General features: G+C 47.9%; 1 protein-coding gene across 4 annotated transcripts in view; it reads right to left on the reverse strand.

Annotated features, from left to right (window-relative positions):
* Positions 1 to 25740, reverse strand: part of NHS (NHS actin remodeling regulator) — a 249242-nt gene that overhangs the window by 5234 nt on the left and 218268 nt on the right. For 3 of the 4 annotated variants that reach the window (XM_080603219.1, XM_080603221.1, XM_080603222.1), the window contains exons 2-8: positions 21777 to 21929; positions 19474 to 19607; positions 10891 to 10953; positions 8517 to 8709; positions 5380 to 5511; positions 1199 to 4156; positions 564 to 690 (exon numbers count right to left, since the gene is read on the reverse strand). In XM_080603219.1, the coding sequence (XP_080459345.1) occupies positions 564 to 690; positions 1199 to 4156; positions 5380 to 5511; positions 8517 to 8709; positions 10891 to 10953; positions 19474 to 19607; positions 21777 to 21929 (3760 nt within the window). The remainder of the gene's footprint in view (positions 1 to 563; positions 691 to 1198; positions 4157 to 5379; positions 5512 to 8516; positions 8710 to 10890; positions 10954 to 19473; positions 19608 to 21776; positions 21930 to 25740) is intronic. The other variant, XM_080603220.1, reaches the window with a different exon arrangement.

Consider the following 25740-nt stretch of genomic DNA (forward strand, 5'->3'; position numbering starts at 1 on the left):
AGAGTCTGCCTGTCCCTATAGTGTCAGGTGACAATGTGAGACCATAAAAAAGCACTTTTTAGAAGCTGTCTCTTAGAAAACTAATGCAATAAACTAAAGAAGGTAGTCTCAGGACAGAGGAAATCGAGATGAAGAATTTCATACAGAATCACCAATCATTATGCAGTTGTCAGCCCTACCAGAGGTTTTCCTGGAAGTCTGGCAAATAAACCTGACTGAAGTCACGGGGGGCCTTCAAAAATAGCAGATGTAGCTTACTGAAAAAAATAACCTCAGTGCCTCAACCAATTTAGGTAAAGACCAGATCAGCTGAGAAGCATATGCACAGGCACAGATGTGGGCAGACCCGCACACCCTGTTTGCACCCGAGCCCATCCCCTCCCAAAGCCACCTCTGGATGGTGTTAGCTCATTCCTGTAGTTGCAAGGGCAGGCACCAGCGGGACTCAGGACTTCCAGTATCATCGCTGGCTGGGATACTCATGCAGACCTTGCCCATAGCTCCATGCCAGCTACCTCTGCCTGCGGGCGGGACAAGGCCTAACCACAAGAAGGTTAGATCACCTGTGAATGACTGCAAACAGGTCCTCAGTAGTGCGAGGTTTGTTGGGAGACACGAAAACGTCCTCAGCTTCAGCCTGAGAGTCTTCACTCAGCGGGGACATGATGGAGTCGTCACTTGGAGAAGACTCTAAGATAAGGACAGAAGCCATGGTTAGAGTCACACCCCAGCCATGTTTTGAAGCAGCGCTGCTAAGGCAAGGCATGAGCTCGGTGTGTGAGCCAACAGCCAATGCTGGTGACACAGACTTTATCCTCTAACTACCATGCACGTTGCACGTTGGAGCCATGCGGTGGGCACTGCTAGGGCCCAAAAGCAGGATCTCCTGCTTGTGGTACAGACACTGGCACCAGCTCTGCAGTGGTGACAGTACAGCCCCCTGCACAGCGGGGCAGTGCTTCTCCCTCTCCTGTTTCTGTCTGGCACGTAGCACAAGGGAAGAAGCATTTATCAGAGAAATACACCCCTCTGAGAGAGCACACAGCATCTCTGGGTGGCTGCTCCGCTGGCAGACCAGGAGGGCTCACCAGGGCCTGCGGAGGCACGCTGAGTAACACCTCCAGCCCTCAGGGCACCCAGTTTTGTCACCCCACTGCCAGTCACACCCCACCCAGCGCAGACAGAGGACACGACTGACCTTTCAGCGACGGCTCTTCTGTGCCACCCACTGTCTCGTCCGCCCTGCCGGCATCGGAGGCACTTTTGGTAGGAATACCTGATGTGATGTCGTTCTCCTGCTTGCAACTCGCTTCACCGAGAGAGCTTACCGCTGCCGTCTCTGATTCAAAGCTGATATTCCCAGGCACATGGTGGCTTAAATCGAGTTGGTGCTTAAGCTGATCGCTGACATCTGCTCCCTGGGCCCGAGCGGGGCTTTCAGCCGCAGCGCCAGGCTCCAGCTGCTGCCCACCGCCACCGGAGAGCTCCGGCTGAGCCTGCGCTCGCTCGGGGCGGCCGTCTACTTCTGCTCCCCGGTTAGCTTTCTCCGCTTCGTAATCACCTGTGGGGATGGCCGAGCCTTTCTGAAACCCTTCTGTAGGAACGGCACAAGACTGGTTTAGAGCGCTGTCTGGCAAGCGCTCGGCAGCCAGTGGCACTTGGTCTTTCATGGGTTTGATTTCAACCAGAGCCACACTTGCTGAAGTTAGAGTTTCTTGCTCACAATTACTCTGCCCGCTGAAGGAGGAGCTCTTTTCTAAGGGCTGTTTTCCAGGGCCAGTTTCTGCCAGGGAAGAGTCGATGTACGACATGATGGCCTCCTCAGTGGAGTACTGCCGTGATACTGGCTTCTTGGTTAGGAGTGGCCGCATTTTGCCCGGTGAAACATCGTTTGCCACCACAGCAGTCTCTCGGACGCAGAGCAGGTCGGGAGTGCTGCCCTTCTGCTTCGCTTCTTCAGGCCTGTTGACGGCCCTGAGGTGCACGGACTTAAGGACGGAGGGCGTGATGGCGAGGGCAGAGGGCGGGCTGGGGCTGAGGGCTTCTCCCACCGTGTTCTGCTTGCTGGGGTTGAAGGCGTGCAGCTGGTGCCGGTGAGCGAACGGTTTGTTCAGGACACTGTGAAGAGCACTTAGGTCGAGATGGGTCGGAGGTATAATCGGGAGTTCGAGGTCTTTGCTTGCAGACACGGTGCCGTCTTTAGAGAGCGGCTGTTGCAGCGACGACTTCCTCTCGGGTACTTTCGGCTTTCTCTTGCTGCCCCCCGGAGACAAGGGTCCGGAGAAGAAGGCGGTCGGGAAGGAGGAGGTTGGTGTTTCTGACTGGCTCGAGTACCCGCTGGAGGGTGAGGCCAGTCCCGCCAGCTTCTCCGGCGAGGCCAGCTTAAACTCGCTGTCGACGGAAGGGAGGGATGGGGTGGTGGCCCGTGACCCGGACTGCGACGTCTGGGACTCGGAACTCTCTGGCGACTTGATGCACTCTATGACCGTGGTACCCGTAGCAGTGCTCGAATTAGATAAAGACCTGTAAGGATCACTAGATTTCAAGTCGTTCAGGAGCCAGAGGTCTGCATAGTGAGGTTGTTCAGCACCTTCGTCTTTAAAGGACGGCATGTCGGCCGTGTCGAACTGAGCGTCCTTCAGGCCGCCATCGCTCTGGCTCGCCCAGGGCAGCTCGGATTTGGGTGGCAGGCTAGAGCCCTCCGCTCTGGAAGGCGTGTTGGAAAACTCAAGCGGCAGCTTCATTTCCCTGGCGGTGTGCGACACATGCTGCCCGCTGCTAATCTTTGGTTCTTTCTTCTCGGGAAGATCCACGCTGCCCTCAGATTTCCTCAAAGACGAGCTGCGTTTTGGTGGGGCTGGCTTTGCCTTTGGTTTCTTCAGAGAGATGCTCTGCCGTCCCTGCCTCCTGTGGTTCACGCAGTCCTGCCAGGCGCAGTCGGCCAGGCTGGAGGTCACGCTCGCCATCTGGCCGCTCTCGGAGCCTGCGGCTGCATAGTTGCAAATATAGCTCTTGTTACCCTTGAGACCACAGTCAAAGTGCATGGAGGTATAGTATCCTTCAGTATCCACGGAGAAGTGTGAGCTAGTGTCTGCCTTGTCAGAGGGGGTCTTCTCTAGGAAGCTGTCGTACGTGGCCATGCTCGTGAAGCTCGGGCATCCCAGGCTGTCGGCCTTGGGGCGCTCGGGGCTGAAGTCCTGGCGACAGGAGGCATCGTGGTGGTGGTGAAGGTAGTTCCACTCGCTGTCACTCGTGTTGCTGTTGTTGGGGTCATCAAGTAAATCTGCCACAGTAGAGGTGAAAGAACTCGCCCTGTGGCCTCTGACCTTGTCCACATGGTCACTGAACTGCTCCGTGATGAAGACACTCGAGTCCTCATTGGCATTGGGAGCGGTGTTGAGGGACAGCTCGGAGTCACAGTGTGAGGAGCCCGTCAGCGGCGGAGAGGCAGCAGGAGGAATGGTTTCAGACGTCTGAGAGGGACACGTGGAACTGCTCCCACTCCAGTTGCCGCTGGAGGACTGGTGGTCATCCTTCTGGTCCATGTGGCTGCTGAGCAGGACTCCTGCCGTGGAGATGGAGTGAATGGGGCTCCCAAAGGTGTCCGAGTTGGACGAAATCTCGCAGCTTCCCGAATCTGCCATCCTCGACAGTCGCGACCTCCCTCTCTCGCCGATGCTGTGCTCAGGGCTGTGCAGGTGCTGAGGGCAAGTTAAACCTAGGGCCTGGTGCTCTTGTGAACCCTGTTTGCTCAGGACCTCCTTCCCCTTTTTTGGGAGCCTCTCCTGGCTGGCTAGGAAGTGCTCTGCATCATATGCCGAACTCTTGGTGGTGGCGGCCGGGTCGCCCTCGCTGGCTCTTGCACCCTCACGAGGGAGGCTCCGCGAACGGATGCGGTTGCTGACGGCGGCAGCGAAGACGGCATCCCCGTTGTCCGCCAGCACCAAAATGTTGCCGGCGGAGTGCGAGAGGGAGGCGACCACGCTCTGCCCCCTCTGCGCGCGGATGCGGCGCCGGGAGGGAGCCGCGATCAGGATTTCTTCCGTCTGGCACTCCGAGTCCCTGGTCCCCGACCGCCGGCTGCCGGCGCTGGAGAAGTCCGGGTTGGCGTGCACAATCACGCTGCGCTCCCTCGCCACCGGCGACTCGTCCGAATCTAGGGTACACGTAAAGCTGGGTGAGAGACAGCTTCGCGCGTCCCGACACGAGACGACCCGCGGAGAAACCCAAGAAGCATATCTGCATTTAATCTTGCTGAGTTTTGTACCAAAGCTAACTCGGCTATAAAATGTACATAAGGCAGACCTCATCCCAGTGAGGTGGGAAATTCTGCTAGTCCTGCAACGTGATCTCAGTTCTCCTGTTTCTGCAATGTGATCTCACGCAGAGCTGATCTTGCTGTGGTAAATATTAAGATGAATATTAACTTTTCAGTTTTTGTCACTGCACTGCAATGGTTTACAGGCAGTTTTCAGGAGTGTCTGCCTGACAAAACACTCCGTAAACTTCTAAAAATAATTCTATTCTGACTATATATCTTTTCAGAATTTCCATTATCTGCTTCTTTCCTACCAAGAATATTTGCACAGTAACAGGATCTTTGTTTCATAGGTTCTCTGGTTGCTTATTCCCTATGATAAACACATTCCTTCTGCCTCCGATCAAATTTCACAGCAACTGACCGAGATATCAGAGTCATCTTCAGATGCAGATGAACATTAAGAAATAATGATCCTGTTCATTTAGTTTCGGGTTAAGACCAATTTTACACTGTATTTGCCCTCAACAGAGTTGCTCCTAATTTACCCACAACAGAAGCAAGGCAAGCCACTTGATTTCAAGCAAATATCCTTGGTAATAAAGAATGCAAGGAAGGAATTGAGGACAAGCATGACAAAGAAAAGGAACGTTTAGCAAAGCTTTCAGTGGGGTACCAGCAGCTGTCTCTAATGCGGATATCCAACTGATATCTGAGTGAGTTGTCACAGCTCATCACTCTGCTGAGCAACATCTGTCATTTCTTTACCTTCAGATCCCCTCATACAAGAAAAAACTTTCACTTAATCTAGTTACTTTTTATGCACGCAAATATAACAAAAATAAAATGGAAAAAAAATAACTGATTAACATTTACACGATAAGAGCTGAACATGTACATCTATATTACTCGGTAAGGCCCCCCTTACGTCAGGGCCATATGGAGTAATATAGCTTTGCTTACTGCAGTAAATCAAAAAAACAAAACACGTCATTCCCAAACTCCACAACCAGTTACGCTTTCAAGGATTCATTTCTTTGGAAGGCCGGCTACCAGCTCATATCCCTGCAATTTAAGTTGGTTAGAAAGCTATCTATGGAAGAGTTGTATTTATACTACACCTATTTCTTGTTGCACTCTTCTGGGGATGCCAGAGATGGTTTTCCTCCTCCTCAACTTTCGTCTCCGCTGTAGTACAGATTGTGAATGAACAAGAGAGCAGCGTATACTAGCCTCTCTGTCAAAACCAACTCCTGCAACCCATAAATAGGTCTCATTAGCCTTTAGAAATAGTAAACAAATTTTCATGGCTGGAACACAGTGGAGGTATGTGAGCTTGGATTAAGCCTGTGAATAAACATAAGGGAGCCCTTATATAGCTCTTATGTGAATTATATTGCAGTATATCACAGTTTTACATTTAATTCCAGCTCCCCCTCAGCAGCCTGGTCTGACAAAAGTAACACAAGGATTGAAAAAAAAATAAAGAAAGAAAGAAAAAGAAAAGGAAAAACGAGGAAGGAAAATAGAGTTGAGAGCTCTTGGTAGCAGGGCATCTTTCTTATAACTACTTATCCATCTGTCACAGGGACAGTGACAGTTACATGTCTGCAAGGAGTAATCTTTTCAGCTACAGCCTGACTTACTTTAAGCAACTAAGCATAAGAAAACAATTTAAATTTTAATGCCGAATTACAATAGTTGGGGGCTTCTTAGGAGACCAATATGCCAAAAGGGCTACCATTTCAGAAAGGAATAAGACAGCTAAAATGGGGCAAAGTCCACATGCAAGTTTAGAGAGCAGTTTCCTTGACTATTACACATGGCCAAGGATGAAGTAAATGGGCAGTGGGTATTGTGCACCAGCACGTGGCCTGATTTTCCCAAGCACTCAGCTTGCATCAAGACACATGGGAGTCCGCTCTGGGAATCAGCTCACACATTCACTGTCCTAAATTTGGATTTAGGAGCCCAAGTTCACATGCACATCTATTTATAACCATGGTCATGCAGAATGAGCAAGAATTCCTTGTTTTCTTTATGTTTCCATGCCACTGCCACAGGGAAGCCTCTTTGACTTTGTTTTTTACACTGTGGTCAATCTAAAATTAAAAGGAGGCCCACCAAAAGACTGGCTGTGGTCTTGCACAGCTATATGCTTCTGCTCTCTAAAGCTGACGTGGGACAGGTTGGAAAAAATGTGCCAGGTCCATAAAAACACTAACATCGGGATCATTGGTACAGTGGTTTGTAATCTTAAGAAAAACAAACAAACCAAAGTAAACAAAATTAAAAAAAAATCCTGATAAAAACTATTTTAATAGCGTATAATTATATAAAACATAATTATACACAGACATACACATACATATTACACTACATAACAATGTAAAACGTTAAAAAGTAACTTTCTTGTAAAAGTTCTTCTTGAAATCTACTACAGTGAAATAGAGGCTTCAGACAGATGTCCTGTAACCACCAATGCCCCTGGAATAAGCAGAGGAAGAACTTTCTTTAATATGGAAGGAAAGTGCCGTAAACTCCAACAACAGTCATTTTAAAAAAGTGAACATTTCTCAGGGTTGGGAGAAGCTTAAAGAACAAAACAGAAAAATGAAAGCAAACTCTTTGAAATGAAAATCAATCCGAGTCATTGCTGGGTTTCCAGCAACTGTGAGTTATCTGAACATGCTCTGTGTGCCAGATGCACGGGTCATCTCTAGAGGAAAGTGGCAGAGGGTATGTCCTCCCCGTGACGCATACAAATTATTCCCATTAGTGCTAATGAGAATGATACACATAAACATCCAGAAGATTACATACCATTCTTGATCTGTAAAACTGATCAGTGGGAATTTGGTTCCAGTGTATGGCAGGTGGAGTCTAGGCAAAAATTTCTATTACTGGAAAAGTTAACATCGGTCCCAGGCCTAACGCTGTAATTCTGCTCTGGACTGTGTGACATTGCTGATGCTGGGCAGCCTACACACCTAAGGTCCTACGTGCTGTGGGGGCAGAGCATCACTTAACGCCTCGTGGAAGCGTGCCACTCCATTCACGTCTTTCTGTGGGGTCTTCCATCAGGAGTGCCCAGCCTGGAGCAGGGGGCCCCCAGACACAGCCCCTTCAGCCCCAGGTGGATGGCGGGGCAGAAGGGACGCTGCAGCGAGCCCCAAAGCCCCGAGCCCCTCGGACAGTCAGCAGCAAGTTCCTGGGAGCAGAGCGGGGCAGGGGGTGTGCAGACTTCCCCTGGCACCGCAGGCAGCTCGGCAGCCTGTCTTGCAGGAAGGCTGGGCACTGCTGATGGACACAAGCAGGAGCGATGTGGCATGAGGGGACGTGACCTCCCCGCCAACCCCCCGGTTTCTGGAAAAACACAATTAAATACCAGAATTTTCTCTGCGGATAGCTGAGAGCTCCCTGCTTTTTCCCTGACTATCTATTTTCAAGTCTATAGCCGTGGAAATCAGCCCCCTTTATGCTCTTACATTAATCAAATCTTGGTGCAAAATATCATTGAGGAAAACTCAGATAAACCTTATGTTTACCATAGCCCTCTGGAAGGAGAGAAAGAAAAAGAGAGAAAGAGAAAAACAACCTGATTTTTGATTCTGGAAACAAGTCATCTATTACATTCAATAACTGATAAAGCTGATGTTTACATAAACAATTCTTGTTCAAATAAATCTAGAAAAATGCATCCAAATGTTATATAAATAAATGAAAATGCCATTACTATACCTTCAGCGTAGCTGCATGTAAAGAGATTTCAGAGCGATGGTTTGCATGCTACACAGTCATGACTTGCATGTTTAAAGCACTGCAAATAGTAGCCTACATTCTCTAGTTTCTCTTCTCCTGCTACACATGATAATCATATGATTAATCCTGGTGGCTTTCTGCATTATTTCAGTCAGCTACATTCGAAAAGCTATTTGAGGTCTTTGTGAACACAGGCTGTAGGTTATATACACAACAAAAGTACATTGTTTATACAGGGAGCCAGCGTTACGTTACACTGTACAACATGACTCAAAAAACGTGGGCCAAATTAATCCTAGATGCAGCTTCAGTGACTTCAGTGGCCACGCATGAGGGATGAATTTAGCCCACTGTCTTCCAGCAACTAAATCCTCAGGCTAGGGTCTTTGCCCACAGACTGTAAAATCCAGTGACTTCAAACAAATTAAACAAAGTAAGCACTTGACCTCCCTCGAACCATGCAATAAATACAAAAAGAAATAGAAGAGATTTGTACCAGTGACATTGATGGGGATAATGCAAGAAGAAATCACTTGGGCATCTTGTTTCATTTTCTCCTCTGGAGTTGGGAGAGGTAGTGCTTTACTCCAATTGGTTTGCTTATCCAGTGTAGAAGGGATATTATGTATTGGATTTTTCGGCCTCTGCCCTAACATGACATCTGTATCTTCGTCCTCTGGTGGATGGGACTGCAAACGAATACATTCAGAATCAGTGTCTGCCACTCGGGCACGCGCGGCTGCTGTAGGAACAAAGCAGGCAGACAGATCAGCAATCAGTTACAGGGAGCAACGACGAGCTGCTCTGGGTAAGTCACACAGCGCTGCCTGCTCCCCGCTGCAGCAGCAATAACGCACCGGTCGCAGGGGACAAATACCTCACCGTGCGGGGAGCGGAGCAGCGCCTTTGCGGGGCAGTACAGGACGCCCTCCTGGTCGGAAGGGGCACACGTCCCGTGTTTGCACGCTGCTGCCTCTGGCACGTACCCGCTTACCATCGGCGTGACACCGGGGCACGCTTCTGCATCCGCAGCCTTTGGAGCGCAGCGGTCTGCTGCTAGCAGGGAGCACCGGCCCCGGGGAAACACTCGTTCGAGGACAGGCAGCAGAAGGCCTAAAGCTTTAAACGAGATCCCTCCGCGCTTCGGGAAGTCACTCGCGTCTCATTTTTTACAAACTAGGGACGTGACCAGAAAAAAGTTGCAGAAAACCGGCAGCTACGTGGTTGGAAGCGGCAGGTGTTAGCAGTGCCAGGGTCAGGAGGATGTCGGCCACGGGGAAGGTCGGCCACCACCAGAAGAAATTCAAAGTATTGTTTAGAAACCATGCAAATTTTTACGGCATGCTACGAGAAGCACTAGATACGGAAGATAAAGAAACAGAGAAAAGTAAACTGTGGAAGCAACACAGAGGCTTTGTTTTCTTTGTGAAGGAAAACCAAATCCCCCAGCAGCACCCTGTCCTGCAAAGCTGTTATAATTCCACCCAGTAACAGAGAAATAAATTGTGTTTTCATGTGGTACCAGCTACCGACCCGTGGTTTGGAGTCCCTTTGTTTAAAAAACGAAAACAAAAACAAAAACTTCCCATTTTGTTTGGAAGGAGCGGAGGGGAGAAACACTCACCTTTTTCTGCCCAGTTCCCCCCCTTTTTCCATCAGAACATTCTTCCGCAAGCCGTGACAACTCTTCCCCTAGCCCGGGAAGTCGATCTGTCTCCTCTTTAAACACGAAGAGCTGCACCTCTCAGGCTGGCTTTCTCCCCAGCCCCGGATTCCCAGCTGCCCAGCTACCCGGCTTCTCGCTCATAACTGCTCTTTAAGCTTTCTTCCCCAGTTTTTGGCGGAGACAAAACACCGCGCTCCCCTCCGTGCCGGGGTCCAGCCGGCTGCGGTCTAGCGCGGCGTGCTCTCGCCAGCCTGCCTTTGTAGCTCTGCCATTCCTCCTCCCAGGCTTCGCACAAGTCCCCAGGGAACGAGCCGCCTCCAGCTCCAGACAGCGCTTACGCCCCGGCCCCAAAAGCATTTTGGATCCTAAAGCCGCGCTGCTGGCTGAGGTGCGGGAGGACGTGCACTTACCTGGCCGCCGTCACCCCCCGCAGCACCCCAGGGCCGAGGGGACGCGCGTCCTCCTCCTCCCGCCCGCGGGGAGCCCCGCTTTCCCACGTAGGGTTTTAGCAAAACATCGCAGCCTTCTTTCTCTCTGCGGCTTTTGTGCCGATCCCCGGCAGACGTGAATAGCTCGTATAAACTTCAAGCACAAAAGACTTTGTTTCCTAGGTAACTTCCCCCCCCCAAAAGTTTGATGCATGCATGCAAAAAAAAAAAAAAACACACACACACAAAAAAACAAACAACAAAAAACCCCAAACCCTGCACACACGCAGGCTGCACTGGCTGCTGGCTCCTGCCAGGGTAACAATGGAGCAGGGGACAAAGCGGGTGAAGTGACCCCACCGCGGGCTCCGGCTGCCAGAGCTCCTGCTCAGCAAGCTGCGGCATTGCCGAGCATCCAAAAGCGCGTGTTTGTCCTGGCATTGCCCAAACGATTCCTTACCGTTTGGAAAAATAAAGCATTGGGCAAAAACATTGCAAGAAAACGAAAAGCAGTCACTACCTCTATGGTCCTGGACCAGGCCGTTAAAGGGGTGATAGGATCAAGGAGGTGGCCTTGTGGCCATGAGCTCCTGAAACCGATCCCAGGTGAAGAGGGAAAGAGGGAAAAAGATGTCATTATTGTGCCCTACTGACATCGGAAACAGAAGAGGCAGTAAAGTTAGCAAGTGAAAAGCAAGCAAGAGGCAGGGTTAGGATCTGGAAGGGAGAAGAGTGAGACAGGGCTGTGAGCTGAGGATTGCTTGTTTTTCCAGTACCTTTCTACTCCAGGGGGTCATGTGGCAACACTCAACTGGGGAGGGCGAACGGGTGCTGTTAAACTATAAATGTGAAATGTGAAAAAGAAAAAAAAATAAATTAAAATTAAAAACACAGACAAAATGTTGTTGGTAAAAGCACATTATTTCTGTCTGGATAAATGAGCGTCAGAGGCAAAACAACCTGAGATTTCCACCTCGATTTCCAACCGGTCAGTCTGTTTCCCAGAACAGACTACTCCACAAACGCAGCCCCACCTCATTCAAGTTTGCCTACGGAGTTGTTTGGACCCATGTGAAGTCTGTGCTGATTTTGCTTACTCAGATCAGACGAAATTGTAGGGAAATTGGTTCGATCTCCTTCTACGGACATAGTTAAATTGTCCTAAGAATGTCTTGTATTGATTTGGGGAACTCAAACTGTGTACTGCCTGAAGCTGGAGCAGTGCAAGGTGCTTATCCAATTACATTATAAACGATCTATTTCGTAATATAAGGACTTTTTTGCCTGAGGTATTTATAGGCAATGGAAATAAATAATGCTGGTCCTGAGGATGATTTATCAAATAGGTTGATTGCCAAGGTTTCCTGACGTTATCATTACATTTCCAAGGCTGCAATCATTGTGTCAGGATGACAGCGGCCAATTGGCTTTTTGTCACTTTTTATAATGCTTGAAAGGATAAAGAGAGATGCCCAGAATGTCCTAGGTCTTGCTGAATCCCTGCAGCTCTGAAGTCCTTTAATGGTGGAAACTGGTTAGTTTGTTGCAACATCCTGTTTTCAAAATGAATGAGTGAAGGATGACTTCTTTTGAAACAGGAAATAAAATGAAAAAGATAAAAGAAATAAGGTCTGTTCACCACGCTGGAAAGCTCTAGCAAGTGCTATCTCCCCTGGCATTACTTAGCAGACCTGCCAAATGGTCCTATGAACATTGTTCCGCCCAAACATCATCAACGCCGCTGTGATGAATGAAACACAAACCTCAGTCTGAGAGACTTTGCATTGTATGGTCTCCTTTCAAAATAATAAAAAGGCTATGCTGAAGCTCCAAAGGCTGAATTCTCTGTCTCGTCCTACCTTTTTGCTAGATATGCAACACTTCTCATTTTACCCTGGTCCCATGTGCAGGGCTATTGAGTGAAGCCTCCAAATAAGCTGCACATGAGCCCTACTGGAGAGCAGAGGGATAAAATTCGGAAGAAGACTGTTCCTAGTTAACGTTTCTATTGGGCCATTCAGATCTGTGCAAAACCAGTTCTCCTAAGCTGGGAAAAGGCCCTTACTGTGGGATGAACACCTGTTTGTGTAAGAAAAGGTGCAGAGATCCTGAACACATCAACAAGTTAACTTTGCTCTTCAGAGTCACAAGGATCATTTCGTCCTTGATCTGCTGGCCAAGTTTCCAGTCACCTGCTTTGTGCAGATTTACCACAGCTAAAACGATCAGGTTTTGAAATTCAGCTTCCTCTTGGAAGGTGTCTGAGGTGCCTTGGAGAGGATTGAGATGGATGAAGACCAACACTGCTGAGGTGATGAGTCCAGCACATGAAAATCTTTTACATATCTTGGAAGCTCCACAAAAGCTCATGAGGGTCCCAGTCGGTGCACAAGAAGAAGGGGATGAGGAGGGACCTCCTGTCCCATGAGCTTCTGAGGGCAAACCTCCAAGGGAGAAACAGTGTGAGCTCGACTCTGGCCTTGGAGAGAGTAGCTACGGGCTACAGCAGACACAAACACGGGCTGGCTACCCATCAACCTGTCCCATTGGATCAGGGCTTTTCTACCTCCCCATGTGCTCCTCTGCCTTTCTGACTCCTCCAGGAAAACACCCGTTAGTTACACGTACCCACAGACTTCACTTCACTTGCCAAGGTCTCAGGTCTCTGCTTAAGCACGGCAGGACAGACTTCCTAGGGTGGGGACTTAACATGGAAGAACAATGAAAGGTGGGAAAGGCAAAGGTTGACTGAGTATTGTCTTTTCTTCTCCCTGCCATGGAAACGGGTGAAATGCCATGGAGGAGTAGGCCTAAAATGGCAAAAATCTCAGCTCCTGCTGTCATGGTGGCGTGACCTTCCTCTGTGACCTGACCGAGGGGTCCCAAGGTCACCTACTGCTGGATCCGGCACGGTGCCCACCGCTGGGCAGCTGGGCACGCTGTGATACAGCAGCAGCCCCAACGTTTCAATACCTCCGTGCTGGGGGAGGGAGCGAGCTGCTGTCCCTCACATGTTCTCATTCACTCAGAAGACCAGAATATCTCTAAATGTCTTGAGTAAACACATAATTAAGCAAGAAATTATTATTATATACCCAAGGCTGTTCTGGTCCAATGGGCAAATCTGCAGTTAGGCAGTTTTCAAAGTGAATTTCTTTTGTGTGGGTGTGCTTGGCAAATAGCAATGGTGATAATCAATCTGTTAAATACAAAGCCAGAATACTTTAAATAGGCATTTTTCTTTAATGGGCTAAGATTGCTTTGAAACCAAACTGGTGTGTAATTGCTTGAATAGGGATTTATTCTGCAGTCACTGACAAATGTGAGCCTCTCTGTTTTCTGAGCTATCCCATCAACTGCAGTTGCAGAGGTGTCACTGTGCTCTTGAATCTGCTCTGCAGTAAAAATCTTGGTTGCATATGCACGTGATCTGATTTCTCAGTGCTCTGCATCTCTTCAGTGTGAAAGTCTTTGGTTTCTGTGCACTGCAACAAAAAAAGTGAGGATGTCCAAGCCTGAGATTGTCAGCTGGGCTTCCCTATAGGCAAGCAGAAGGTGAGATCGCCACAGAGAAATTCAGCTCAACCTTCATCAGTACCTAACTCGGGATGAGGCGACTCAGCCCTGAACGCTTGCCCCATTGATTTTAAGAGGAGCCTAGCGTTACTTGCAGATACCTAAGTCAGGACACATGAATCATCCTTTCAGCTGATGAGAACCCTAAACCCCATCAGAGCAGTGACAAACAAGCAAATCGGCTGTCATGAACTTGCCAGCCTGGCAATTTATGAGACCACCCCATTTGTTGTCCCAGAACTGGGATCAGGAGGAGGAAATGAGTGGGTCAGTAACAGTACAAAATTACCACTTAATCCCCCCTTCTGTTCTACATCGTCCAAAGCTCTGAGGTGCACTTTGAGATGCCTGCAGTTTAGGATCTTCAAGATACAAGGGAAGACTAGTGCAAGAAGCATCGTGTGCACTAGGTCGTGTATCTAGCCTGCCTGCCTTACAGCCATAGTGTTACGGGAGATACTTGGAGTTCAAAGTTAGAGCACAGGACATACTGAGCACTGTGCAACGGTGAGGCGAAAAACATAACACCAGGAATAAAGAGCTTATTTCTGTTCCAATAATTAAAGCCGTTTTGAGAATGCAATAGCCTTGTCAAGAGCTATACACATTTATCCTCAGCGTGTTTGTCTAATGGAGTCACAGCTGAGTTGATCCTTTCCCCATGCCCTCGGCACTGGTTTGACCGTGTGGGCGATGCGTTGTCTCCCAGGAAATGTTGGTGGCCGAGTCACAACCCCTGCAGCAGCCGGGGTGAGGGCAGGAGGTGGCTGGCAGCACGGCTCTGCTCCCCAGCGGGTTATCCCTTACTCCTGCTGCATATAAGTTACAGCCAACGACAAGCACAAGGGATCAATATTGTTTACGACTTCAGGCTTCTATAGCACCGGGTGGTAGACACTGCCTTCCCAGGATGACCTTATGAATAAAGTGGGCAGCGCATTAGCATATCGCTTCAGCGTCGGCAAGCTTTGTGTATGGTCCGTTTCCAGCAGCAAAGGGAACATATGCAGGATGCTTCCAAGCTAAGTGAGCTCATAAATCATACGTACTCATTATCAGTGCATCCCAACCTGACATTTGAAGGCAATCATTCACGTACTGGAAAGGTAACACGCAGAGCAAACGAGAACTGGTGTTTTGTCCTACGTTTGCATGAGCCTGCTCCTGACTCCTTCCGTGGCCCTGGGTGAAAGCTCCCTCCCACTCTCTCCTCCTCTGCCTGTAAAATGGAGAGCCTGCTGCTTCATTGACTCACAGGAGCTCAAGGAAATGGTATGGATTTGCATGTTGGAAAAATTAAAGCTCTGGCAAAGGGAGAAGAAATACTAATAAAAGGTTAGCAGCTTTCCAGTGTTTTCAGAGCACAGCTGACTCCTTAATCAGAAATTAACATTCCTACCCATACAGCATCTTTCTTATGCAGTCAGCTGACACTGAAAATAGGAATACTTCTGGCTGCTATTTCTGCAGCAGAGCACAGCCCTGCTCACCTGCTGCTCTCAATATTTATATTTCCATATATTTCATTCTCCTCAAATTTTTGTTTTATCTGCTTGTGGGTGTTTTATTTTATTTTGGAGCATCACAAATGTGATCTGTTCAAGTACTGACAGTCCTTTAATGATTAATGTACTGTTCAATGTTTTGACAAGGTAAAGATGTGCTTTCTGACAGAAGTCATACCACACATGGCATTCCAGCAGATGAAGGTGCAAACAATAATCCCACGATACAGGGTAGTAGGTATTACGCTTACTGCACAAATAGTGCTGTACAAGTTCATTCTGATGAATAATGTCAGCTGGCTTTCATTTTTAACAGCTACAGGCAGGATTTGGACACAGAAAGTACAGAGCCCAACTCCTGCCTAGCCCTTAACTCAGTTATTTCTTTATTGAGGCTTCGTAGATCTTCAGCACAAAATTGTGTAAAACTTAGGTGTGTGCTGTGCAAAGCACCCCAAGGTAGACCACAGGGAGTATTTTTGAAATGGCAGGGGCATAGAATAAATTACCTGATCCATTATTTTCTTTTCACGTTTGTTCTAGCTGAGGTCTCAGGGAGAGGCAAAGCCTGACTGGAAAACAACCTCCTGCTTCCTGTCCCTTAGATTTCTGCTCAGGTTGTAATTATGAGCAAACTGACACTGCACCCTGTGCAACCATGAGTGTGAATTTCCAAATATTATGGGTTCCTTGCTCGATCTCCCTGATTTTATTATACCAGCTGTGCCACGAGGGGTTTGAGAAATTGTGGTCCCATGACACCTGCACTCTGAACTTGAGCACTGAGATTTCGGAGCCTCACTGGAGGCACTTAGTAAAAACAGAGAAAGAAAAAAACGTGGAGAATATGAAAGAGAAGTCTGAAATGCAGCTGGAATGACACAGCATCTTCACACTCAGCAGAGCTACAGGCAGGGTTGTCATGGGAACATGTGTAAAGAATATTTCCCTCATTTTCCCAAGTCTGCACCTTCCTTGTACTTTCCTCAGATTATTTTTTGTTTTCTTCATTGGCAAAAATGCCTGAATGAATGATGCTTATAAATTTGTTTGGTTGTATAGGTCCTCTGTGTAGAGAGAGACTAAGCATGCTAGAGTTTTTCAGCTTGAAAAATGAATGTCTGGGATGGATGGGGAAGTAAAACCATGTCTGCAAAAATGGGGGGAGGGGGAAGGCATGGAGAAAGTGAACAGGGAAACAGTGCTCACTATTTCTCACACTCTAAAAACTAGAAGGGGTGCAATGAAATTATGAGGCATCAGGACTGAAACAAACAAAAGATATATTTTCATACAGATTGTTAAAGTCATTATCACAGAATCTTGTTGAGGGCAAAGGTGTAAATTTGCTAAAAAAGGGGATTAAACAAGTCTCAAAATCAATGCAGACTTATTTCTTGGTGGGTGTTATTCTGTATTGGATCTGTAGCTCTGGAACTCTGTAATTCATTTCTGCATGAAACTGGAAGAATAAATCATGGGACAATAAATGGCATAAATCATGCCCTGTTCTTATACACTTTCCTGAAGGATCCCATTCTGGCCTCTGGGCTAAGTGGACAAATCAGGGCAGCTCCTGTAACAAGAGTAGACTATAATGAAGCTACCTTCAAACATATCTTGTCAGGGACACAAAAGATCCTAGGACACAAAAGATCCCAGGACACAGCTACTTCTTGTTCTCTGCTGCTCCATGACAACGTGATCTTGCGATGGAACAGTTCAAAATGGCCTTCCAGACCCATTTTCACTGGCATCAGTCACTTTGGACTTTAATTCTTTTGATCTTCCTTGGAATTTATGGGACTTTGGCACCTTTCTCCCCGCAAAAACAGCCAGCCATGCTTAGAAGTGAATCTTTAGCTGTTGAGGTTGATATTCTCTAGCTTTACTAAACAATATGTAAGATCTTTGGGAAAGCTCATACTTGCTAGCAATAAAAACAGCAGCCAAAATGTAGGAATCTGGAGGCCTCAGCTGGTCTCAGACTGGTGATCTGTTTTATGGTAGCTTTCCCTATGGATAATTCTCACAGTTTTCACAGTGGTCACTTATTTCAGTGCCTCAATGCACATGTTTAACTTAGATGCCCAATTTGGAAAAGTCAATCCTATAACTTAAAAATTTCCCAGCTTCTCGTTGAACACTTTCCTAATTTCTAGGGAACTCAGAAAAGGGCTTCTATTGTCATTTAATATCACTTTCACCAGCACCTTTCCCACGCACCACAACAGCTGAATTCAGAATAGACTGCTGTGCCATGAATAAAAACTCTTGTGGGACTTAACGTCTTTAGTTCATCGATGAACAGATGATACAATCAACTGGCATCAGGTATCAAACAATTCCAGCCACCCCTGAAGTATGTACGCACCTGCAGATGTCAAAAAGCTTATGCCAAAAAGAGCAAGCTAGCCAATAACAGCATTCTCAACTATCTCTTGTAATGATATCATTAAGTCATGAAGGCTGGCACAGTATCAATTAGTTATTCATTGTTGCGGTATCTTGTAAAAATCTTGGATTAGCCTTCTCCCAGACGGAGCATTCATGTGCTGTTTCATCTTGCATTGTTCTCTCGATTTATGGTTGCCCCGTGGACAAGGAGTTCCCTAAAAAATGGGTCAAGGCACTTTGAAGTACCGTGGCCTTGGAGTATTTGCACTTCCCAAAGCAGAGCCTTTCCAGATGCCTTGAAATCCATAGGACTGCAACCTCCAAGCTGCTCTCGTTTGCTTCTCCTCAGGGGACCACTGATCCTGGTCAGCTTCCAAAAAAAGCCCCAGCATGGGTGGGCACAAAGCTTAATATTTTCCTTCTTGAAAAGAAAAAGGTGGACTTGCTGATAAAGCCAAAACATCTGTATTCAGCATGACTTAATTTTACCATCTAATACAGGACTCAGAGGGTTGCTCACTATTTATTATTATTTTGTGTTACACAGATGGAAGTAATGTCTAAAACGCACTGGCTCCAAGCACAGCAAAGATTCAGGCCTTTCAACACTGAGTATGCAGTTTCATAAGATATGACTTGTTCCCCATCTGATACTAACTAAGAGAGCTTTATGTTCAGTATATTGTCTAAACTATTATCCGTAACCAGTTCTGATCTGTAATGTGGGGTCACCTCTCCTTTACCTTTCAGTGACCCTACAACAGCACTAGCTTTGATGGCAACTTACAGAGAAGAAGAAGGTAAGCCTGTTTCTCCTTTATGCCTTCCTTTTCTGTGCTGTCCCTTAACATCAGAATATCTCCTTTCAGTTGATTCATAAGGCCTGCAAATCTAGCCAGTTCAACGCCTGAAGCGATGGTGATGCTCTCCTTGAAATTATCCAGATAAGCAGCCAAAAAGCCAGAATGGTCAACCTAATCAAAACCTTGTCATGCATTTCGTGCTCACAAATGAGAAACAAAGCTCTTTCTGTGGACTGAAGTTTAAGTTCCTGAGCAGGTTCTTCACACTGTGACTCATTTACCTTTACAGTAGTTCTATGTGGTTAATGTTATGGATTAGGGTGAACAGACTTGGAATTTTAAGTTCAGTAGGTGACAATTCAATAGCTATACATTTATAATGTGCTCATGGCTGCAGTATCTCTGAAGATGCCAACGTCCCTGTGCCTGCACATGCCCATATATCCCTACACCGAGGGCTGGCATTGGGCATGTGCATCACAAGTCAAACCCAAGCTGGACCCGTGGTGTTTCAGTTGGTTTGAGGAATGCAATAGCTCTTTGCCCAGAGCAGAATTTAGCCAATCTGGCACCTATGGGTCAAGCACCCAGGACCACAGAGGTACTGTTGTCCTATGTGAGTGGAAACTGCAGCTCCTGATAGCTGGAGACGTGCTGCTGAGCCTCTCTGCACCCGTGCAAGCCTCCAGTCAGTACTCAAAGCCCTTGAGCTCTTGGCTCCTGGCAATGATAATTCAGGGCTGAAATTACAGCACTTACTGAAATTACAGGAGCGTCCTGGAAGTGCTGCCCAATGCAGGAGCAGAGAACGTGAAGGACTGTGGAGAAGCATATGAACAAGTGTGTACGTGTGCTGGCCGGGGGTGAAAAATAAGAGGTTTCGTAGTGGAAACTTCCACCCTGAGGCTGGCTGCTGGAAGCTGCTACCTGAGCTGTGTTACTGATGAGATGCCAAGGCGAGTTGTGTTGTCCCTCTACATGCTGGGGGGGGTACTCATGAAGCAGTGTCACACCTAGGGTCCCACAATGCTAATGATGTGTTCACATGGGGTACTTGTAGCATGCAGGAAAGACTTACGGGTAGGAAGTGCCGGTTCTTTGTCGCTTGCCTCTTCTGGGTGCAGACTGCAGGGAAGGGAGGAAAGGGGGGAGCCACCACAGAGATGGGCCCTGGGGCTTTTTGCTCTCTGTTATCACCTCGGCTTCGATGTTCTGTTTTGGAGGAGAATAAAGAGGACATGAGTCTTTCAGAGCACTAAAAACATAGAAATGACTTCACTAGCAGTGCAACAGATTTACAAATATGACAGGAACTCCAATGCTGAAGTTCCTCCTCTTCTCCACTGAGCACTACCAATGATCCTTACTGGAACTGAATAGGAGAAGCACTTTCTGGTCTCCCAGGCCCTGGAAGACCAATGCCTACAAAATGTACCCCAGCACGTGCGCTGAAGCTGAATTCACCCCACATGGTACTTATTGCAAGGGACTAAGGAGCTAACTTGTAAGTGCCTGGGACACAGCCCCTGATGCCCAGTGGGAACCTGCAGCTTCTGTTGCCTTGGAAAGTCAAGATGCATGAACACCTGCATTCTACCCCTATAAAATATAAAATATAACCTTATGAGGGAAACACAGTCACAGGTAGGACTTCCTTCCCTGCCCTGACATCAAGATGGTCATTGCTGCAGCCTCTCTGTGTCCCAGCATGGAGGAACCCATCCTGGAAAAATCACCATTGCTCTTCTCCTGACCCAGAGGAGTCTTCCTTCACCATGGGCTGACAATACCCAGCCCTCTTCCAGCATCAGTCCCAAGTCTCTGAAACTTTCCATGTGAATGGGGGAAAGCTCATGGATTTCCCATCTGTAATTTTAGGTGACAGTTGGGTGACTATTGTTCGCTCAGAGTGCTGCTGGAAGGGGATGATGGATTCACCTAATTCACAGAGCTGCGGTCCAGCCAACCACGTTTGTTAGTATGGATAGCTGTTTCCTGATCTCATGTTTAGTTTGAATTACCCCTGGTTAAATAGAGAGATAATGAAGAAATTCTAATAGAAGAAACAGGAGAGAGACAATAAACATGTTTAGGGTAAATTTCAGATTACAATTTCACTCCAATATACACAATTATTTAGAGAATTAAAAAAAGCAGCACATGACAAGCTGCCTGCTGAACCTGCACGGCTGCCTTTAAATACGGAGGATGGGAAATTGCCCAAAGTGAGCCGTGATACTTGAAAGCGATGAGGCATTTCTGCCAGCTGCCTTCCCCACCGGTGTCAGGATTTGAGCTGCCCACCAGATGGCAGGCAGAGACCAGCCTGGTGCTGGGACGGCTGCAAAGCAAAGCTGCTGAGAAAAGAAAAGCCAACTTCTGCTCTACTTGAGCACGACTGCGACTGCAATCCTGCCTTATTGCTCTTTGCAGTGCTCTGAGGACATCCTGCACCCACAGTGTGGGCCTGAGATAAACTCTGCAGAGAGGTTCACATGTGGGAATTGACAGGAATGTTGCATCCAGCTAAAAGATGCTCCACAGATCCGAGTAATTATTATTATAACCCAATAACAACAATAAATGGTCAAGGCAATGATAGCTGCTGGTGCAAAACACTTCCAACACAGGAGGCTGCAGCTGAACATTTTAAAAGTGCCCTGCATGAATTTTATCCTTCCTTATTACACAGAAGAAAGACAGGATTGTTTGCCTACTTTTTCTTGCCTCCTGTTGGGAATTTTCCCGTTCTTTCCATCTTTTCCCTTCCCTGCAGTGTAGGACCACTCAGTGATTTCACTTAGTAAATTCCCTGTATGGCAGGGATCCCTCCCTCTCTCTGCAGGCTCTCAGATGCCACCTGAGAAGGACGCAGGTCTCCTCAAGGCGCCATATCTTGCTTATGACCCCAGGTGGGCAGCTTAGCTTCTGTGGAGCTTATTAGCTTCTCTCTGATACCACTGGGCTCCAGGTTTAGCCTTTAAGAAGTTAAATCTTATCTGTCCTGGAGCCGAGGCATTGTTTAACGTGTGTTTAGCATTGAGAGGGAGATATGTGACCTTATTCACTCAGTACCTCCATCCTTTTGGGGTCAGTGCATCGATTCACTCACTCGTACTTGCAATTCAGACATACCAATTTTAATAGAAGAACATGTAAAACCAGAATGTAAAATGGACGTGTAAAAAGCCCATCCCAGATCTCCTCCAGTAACCATAAACAAGTCACAGAGGGCACAACCCTTCTGCACTGCCAGAACTTCTTCTTCATCCCCATTTCTCAGCCTGAGCCCCTAATTCCCCGGGGAGAGCGGTGCCTGCAGCCCCGTGGCTGTGCCCAAAACACCCCGGCGCTGCCTGGCGGGGACGTGCCAGCACCTACCTCTGCGCAGGGCTCGCAGGTGCTGCTTGGCGTGGTGGTGCAGCTCCTCCACACACGGTGGTCTGGTGGAGGGGAGGAAAATGTTTCTTTGCTGATGCCAAGGTGCCCGGTAATAGACGCTCAGTTTGCTCTCTGCATCCAGGTTGGAGACAGCTGTAGAAAAAAACAAAGAGAAACCTCGGTAAGACTTGGAGCATCTTGTGTGTCGGTCTAGCTGAAAAGGAAAGGCTCCCACTTGGAACAGCAGTGCCAAGAACGAGCACTGAGGATGTTACAACAGCCTTCCTCCCACCAAGTAACGACCACCGTTATCTTCGCCGTGTTGCTGTATGACATTGTGCCACTTAGCATTTAGATAACGCCTTTTTGCCAGATCACAGACCTCCAGTAAAGGAGGCAGGCAGGTGCGAGCATACATATTGTCTGTGTTAAACGTATGGACTAATGGGCTGATAATTTTATAGGCAACAAAATGAAAATGCAAAGAAACTAAGCAACATTCCCATGGTGACATTTTGAACAACGGCAGCGAGAGGACCGGATCCCCCATTTACCCGCCCTCCTTGCCAACACGGCGTAGCTCTTCCACTACATCACGTTACACACGGGTAAGTCCTGACACAGGTTGCTGGCTCACTGCCTCCCAGCCCGTACTGACTGAGATTAACTGCCCGTCCTGCTGAGCACCTCTAGCTGTCACCTCTCAGAAAAGGTTCCCGTGATGGACACGGGCTTCTGAGGGACAGGAAAAGTTCAGTTCCCCTACAGAGAAAACTCCAAAGGCTGCCTCTGAAATTTGCAAGAAACATTTCGGGTCTGAGAGATCTCCTCTTGTAAGGCCAAGGAGCTTTGCTTACGGGGCACCGCAGTGGGAGGAAGGGTGGTGGAGGGATCTACAGGGGGTTCCCAGCCCAGCCAAGGAGCTTCAATCTCCTTGGGTAAGAGGGGAAGAGCCCTCTTCCAGCAATCTGTAACTCTGTGATATGACTCTGTGCACCAGTCCCTTCTCCAGCCACCCCGTTGCCCACTTAGATGACACATATTTTGCATCAGAGCCCTCCTCTTACACTGTTTCTACAGTTCCTGGCAAATGCAGCCCCATTGCATGGCCCTCGGCGTGCCACAACAAAAAAAAGAAGGGACGTGCCCTGAGTGGAAGGCCAAGGGACACCAGCAGCACGTCTGCAGCAGTACCTCTGGTGGGGATGCTTTGCTCTTTCTGGTTTTGTTGCTTTCATTAATGCAAAACGGCATTCACTCAGACTGAAGGCATGCCAGTATTTTGCATGGAGAAAGGAATAGGAAATGCTAAAATCTAGAGTAGGAGAAGGATGGAGCACACAAGGGGAGAAACCCAGAAACCTTGCTGCCACGTGCAGGATGTTGACAGACTTTATAGGTTTCTTTGATGAGAAAAAACCAGCTTGCACCACTGACCCCATCCCAAACTTGGAGCCCAGCAGGCAGCCTCTCTTTGCTTTGCAGTTTACTTTTGCAGATGGGGTATTACTCAATTGCCAGCTTATTTGCACTGCCACTCCATGCAACTGGTCGTGCTGTCGGTGCAATGAATTGCACCGAGGTGAGACAAAAATGGGTAAGGGGATGGTGGGAGTGGGTAGTGGCTGTAGGATACCCCTTGAGGGTAAGCAAGCACAATTTCTATTTTACAGACAAGGCACCAAGACACAAAGGGACTTGGCCCGATCCCATTCTAGCAGCTGCATCGCCTCCTTGGGAAGCTCGTCTCAGGACAAGAACTGGTGAGAGACAGCAATGGTACCCCACCCGTTCCTCCTGTCGCTCAGGATATGTGATATTCATGATCGCAGATTGCACCCTGGGGGCTAATGAAAAGGCAGGCACAAGCAGTTCCTTCCTGCTCCCAGAAACAGCCTGTCTAGACTGCAGCTCTAGTAGTTGTCTGTGACGGAGGTAAATAAGTGAGCGGAAAGTTTTACCTGCTTATGAGCTGTTCAGACATTTCATTAGAGTAGAATAGATTTCGCTGCAATATTTAACTTGTAGAAAGCTCCTCTGGCTTTGGCAGCAGTGCTTTACAAGTAAGACGAGTAGGAGTTGGATTAACATACTTTGTGTGAGACTTAAAAATGAAACCAAGCTAACACCATCCCGCCCCGCACTCGCTGTGGTAGACACATGCTGCTATCACAGATAAAGCAGCACGACCTCTTGGCCATCCAACAAGCCTCTGAGAGCAGGCAAACCTGGCAGAGCTGTGAAAAATACTGTACCAGAAAGAAAATAACAAGCAAACACATTGCTTATGTTGAAATGATAGGGCACTGAGCAGCTCACAGCACCCTGTACTAAGGTCCCAGTTACCGCACATCCCTGTTACTGCACATCTGTGCATCCTCTTTTCCTGCAGGAACTCGGATTCACTGTGCCAGAGAATGTGCCCTACTGACACCAAGAAGGCAGAAATATTACACGATATGCACTGAACCAAACAGCCCTTTAAAATATTGAAAAGCTGGAGTGGTTTTTCTAGGCGCTCCAGAACAGAAACTAAGAGAGCTGGAGAAAAAGCTGTGAGGGGATGAACGTCCTCTGCCTGCGGGGCAGGGGGAGAAGCTCAGAGGGAGGGAGAATCACTGGGCAGGGCGGAGGACAATGCTGGCCCAGGGACAAAGAAGTATAAACCCGCCTCGAATGCCATCAGGCTGGATGCTGGAAGACGCGTCCCAGCCCCAGAGCAGCGACGCTCTGGAACCATGTCCCGGAAAGGGGCAGGAGAAGGAAAAAGCCCTCCGGTAAGTGACGGAGGAGGATCAGAAGACATGACTGCCTGCCAAAAAGGGGGCCAGTGTCTGCTTCACCCTCGCTTGGCCTGTGCTCCTTCAAGGGCATCCAGACCGACTTTGGGTGCAGGTCCTGGGAGCTGGGCACTGGGGGCTGAAGCCACCAGGGCTGAGAGCTTCCAGGCTGCCAAACATCTCACTCTGGGCATGGAGCTGAATCTCCTGCCTCCACTAAAACAACAAAAGCCAGCCCCGTGGCAGCGCAATTCAGCACTCAAAGACCACTAGGCTGAGACGCAAAGGACCTCTTCCGTCAAAGCTTCTCCACATGCTTCTGCTGAGAGCCTGGGTTAATTGGTAGGACTCCCCGTGCCTCCGTTGTGTAAAATGGGGGCAAGGTATCTCTTTCGGCCAGCGCTTCCCTTCACTGGGTGATTTACACTGCAGACTGTTTTAACAAGGCCTTGCCTGTGTGCGCCTCCAGCCCCTGAGCATCATCATTATACGCATAGTAAATAAAGCAGCGCAGAAACTGTAAAGCCACGGTCTTTAAATTATTAATGGCTGGACAACAAAGTGAATGAGAAAAGAATCCTGCATAGATATAGGAAAAGTGGCATTTCAGGCATCAGATACAGATTGTTAATATATTGTTAGTGTGCGCTTCGATCAATTTAGAACATACAAGTGAATCATGTAAACTATCATGTTCATTTCATTCCCAAGCTGAAGTAATTGTTTTTTGTCTGTGGGATGACAAAACGACAAGAGACCATTTAAATGGATTCTCCATTACATTTTGTGGATCCATTAACGTTGGCTGGTTTCCTGACAACCAATGTCAAACAGACGTACAGTAATGGTTGCTCTCATGAGAAGATTTTTGAGGGTTCACAAATAGCTGTTTTATCAAAGTTGATCATATTTATCATTTATAGACCCTTCTCGTCATCACGTCCTCTCGTTCACTCTCTCTCCTCCTTTAACAAAGCAGAAAAGGATCCTGCCGTAGCAGAACTGCATGTGGATGCTTGAAGGTTGTGTGGCTTTAGTGCACTCAAGCGTGGTTGTTCTAATAATAACACCACAAAGGCCAAGCAAGAAAGATTTCTGCTCTATTTATTTGATAGATCCAGGGGTTTCCCCCCCCAGCTCCGTCTGCTTCTCTAGATGCTCACCTCCCCCCTCAGCTCCTTCTG

The sequence above is a fragment of the Anser brachyrhynchus genome (assembly GCF_964034855.1).
Source record: "Anser brachyrhynchus genome assembly, chromosome: 1".
In the NCBI taxonomy this organism is placed as follows: domain Eukaryota; kingdom Metazoa; phylum Chordata; class Aves; order Anseriformes; family Anatidae; genus Anser; species Anser brachyrhynchus.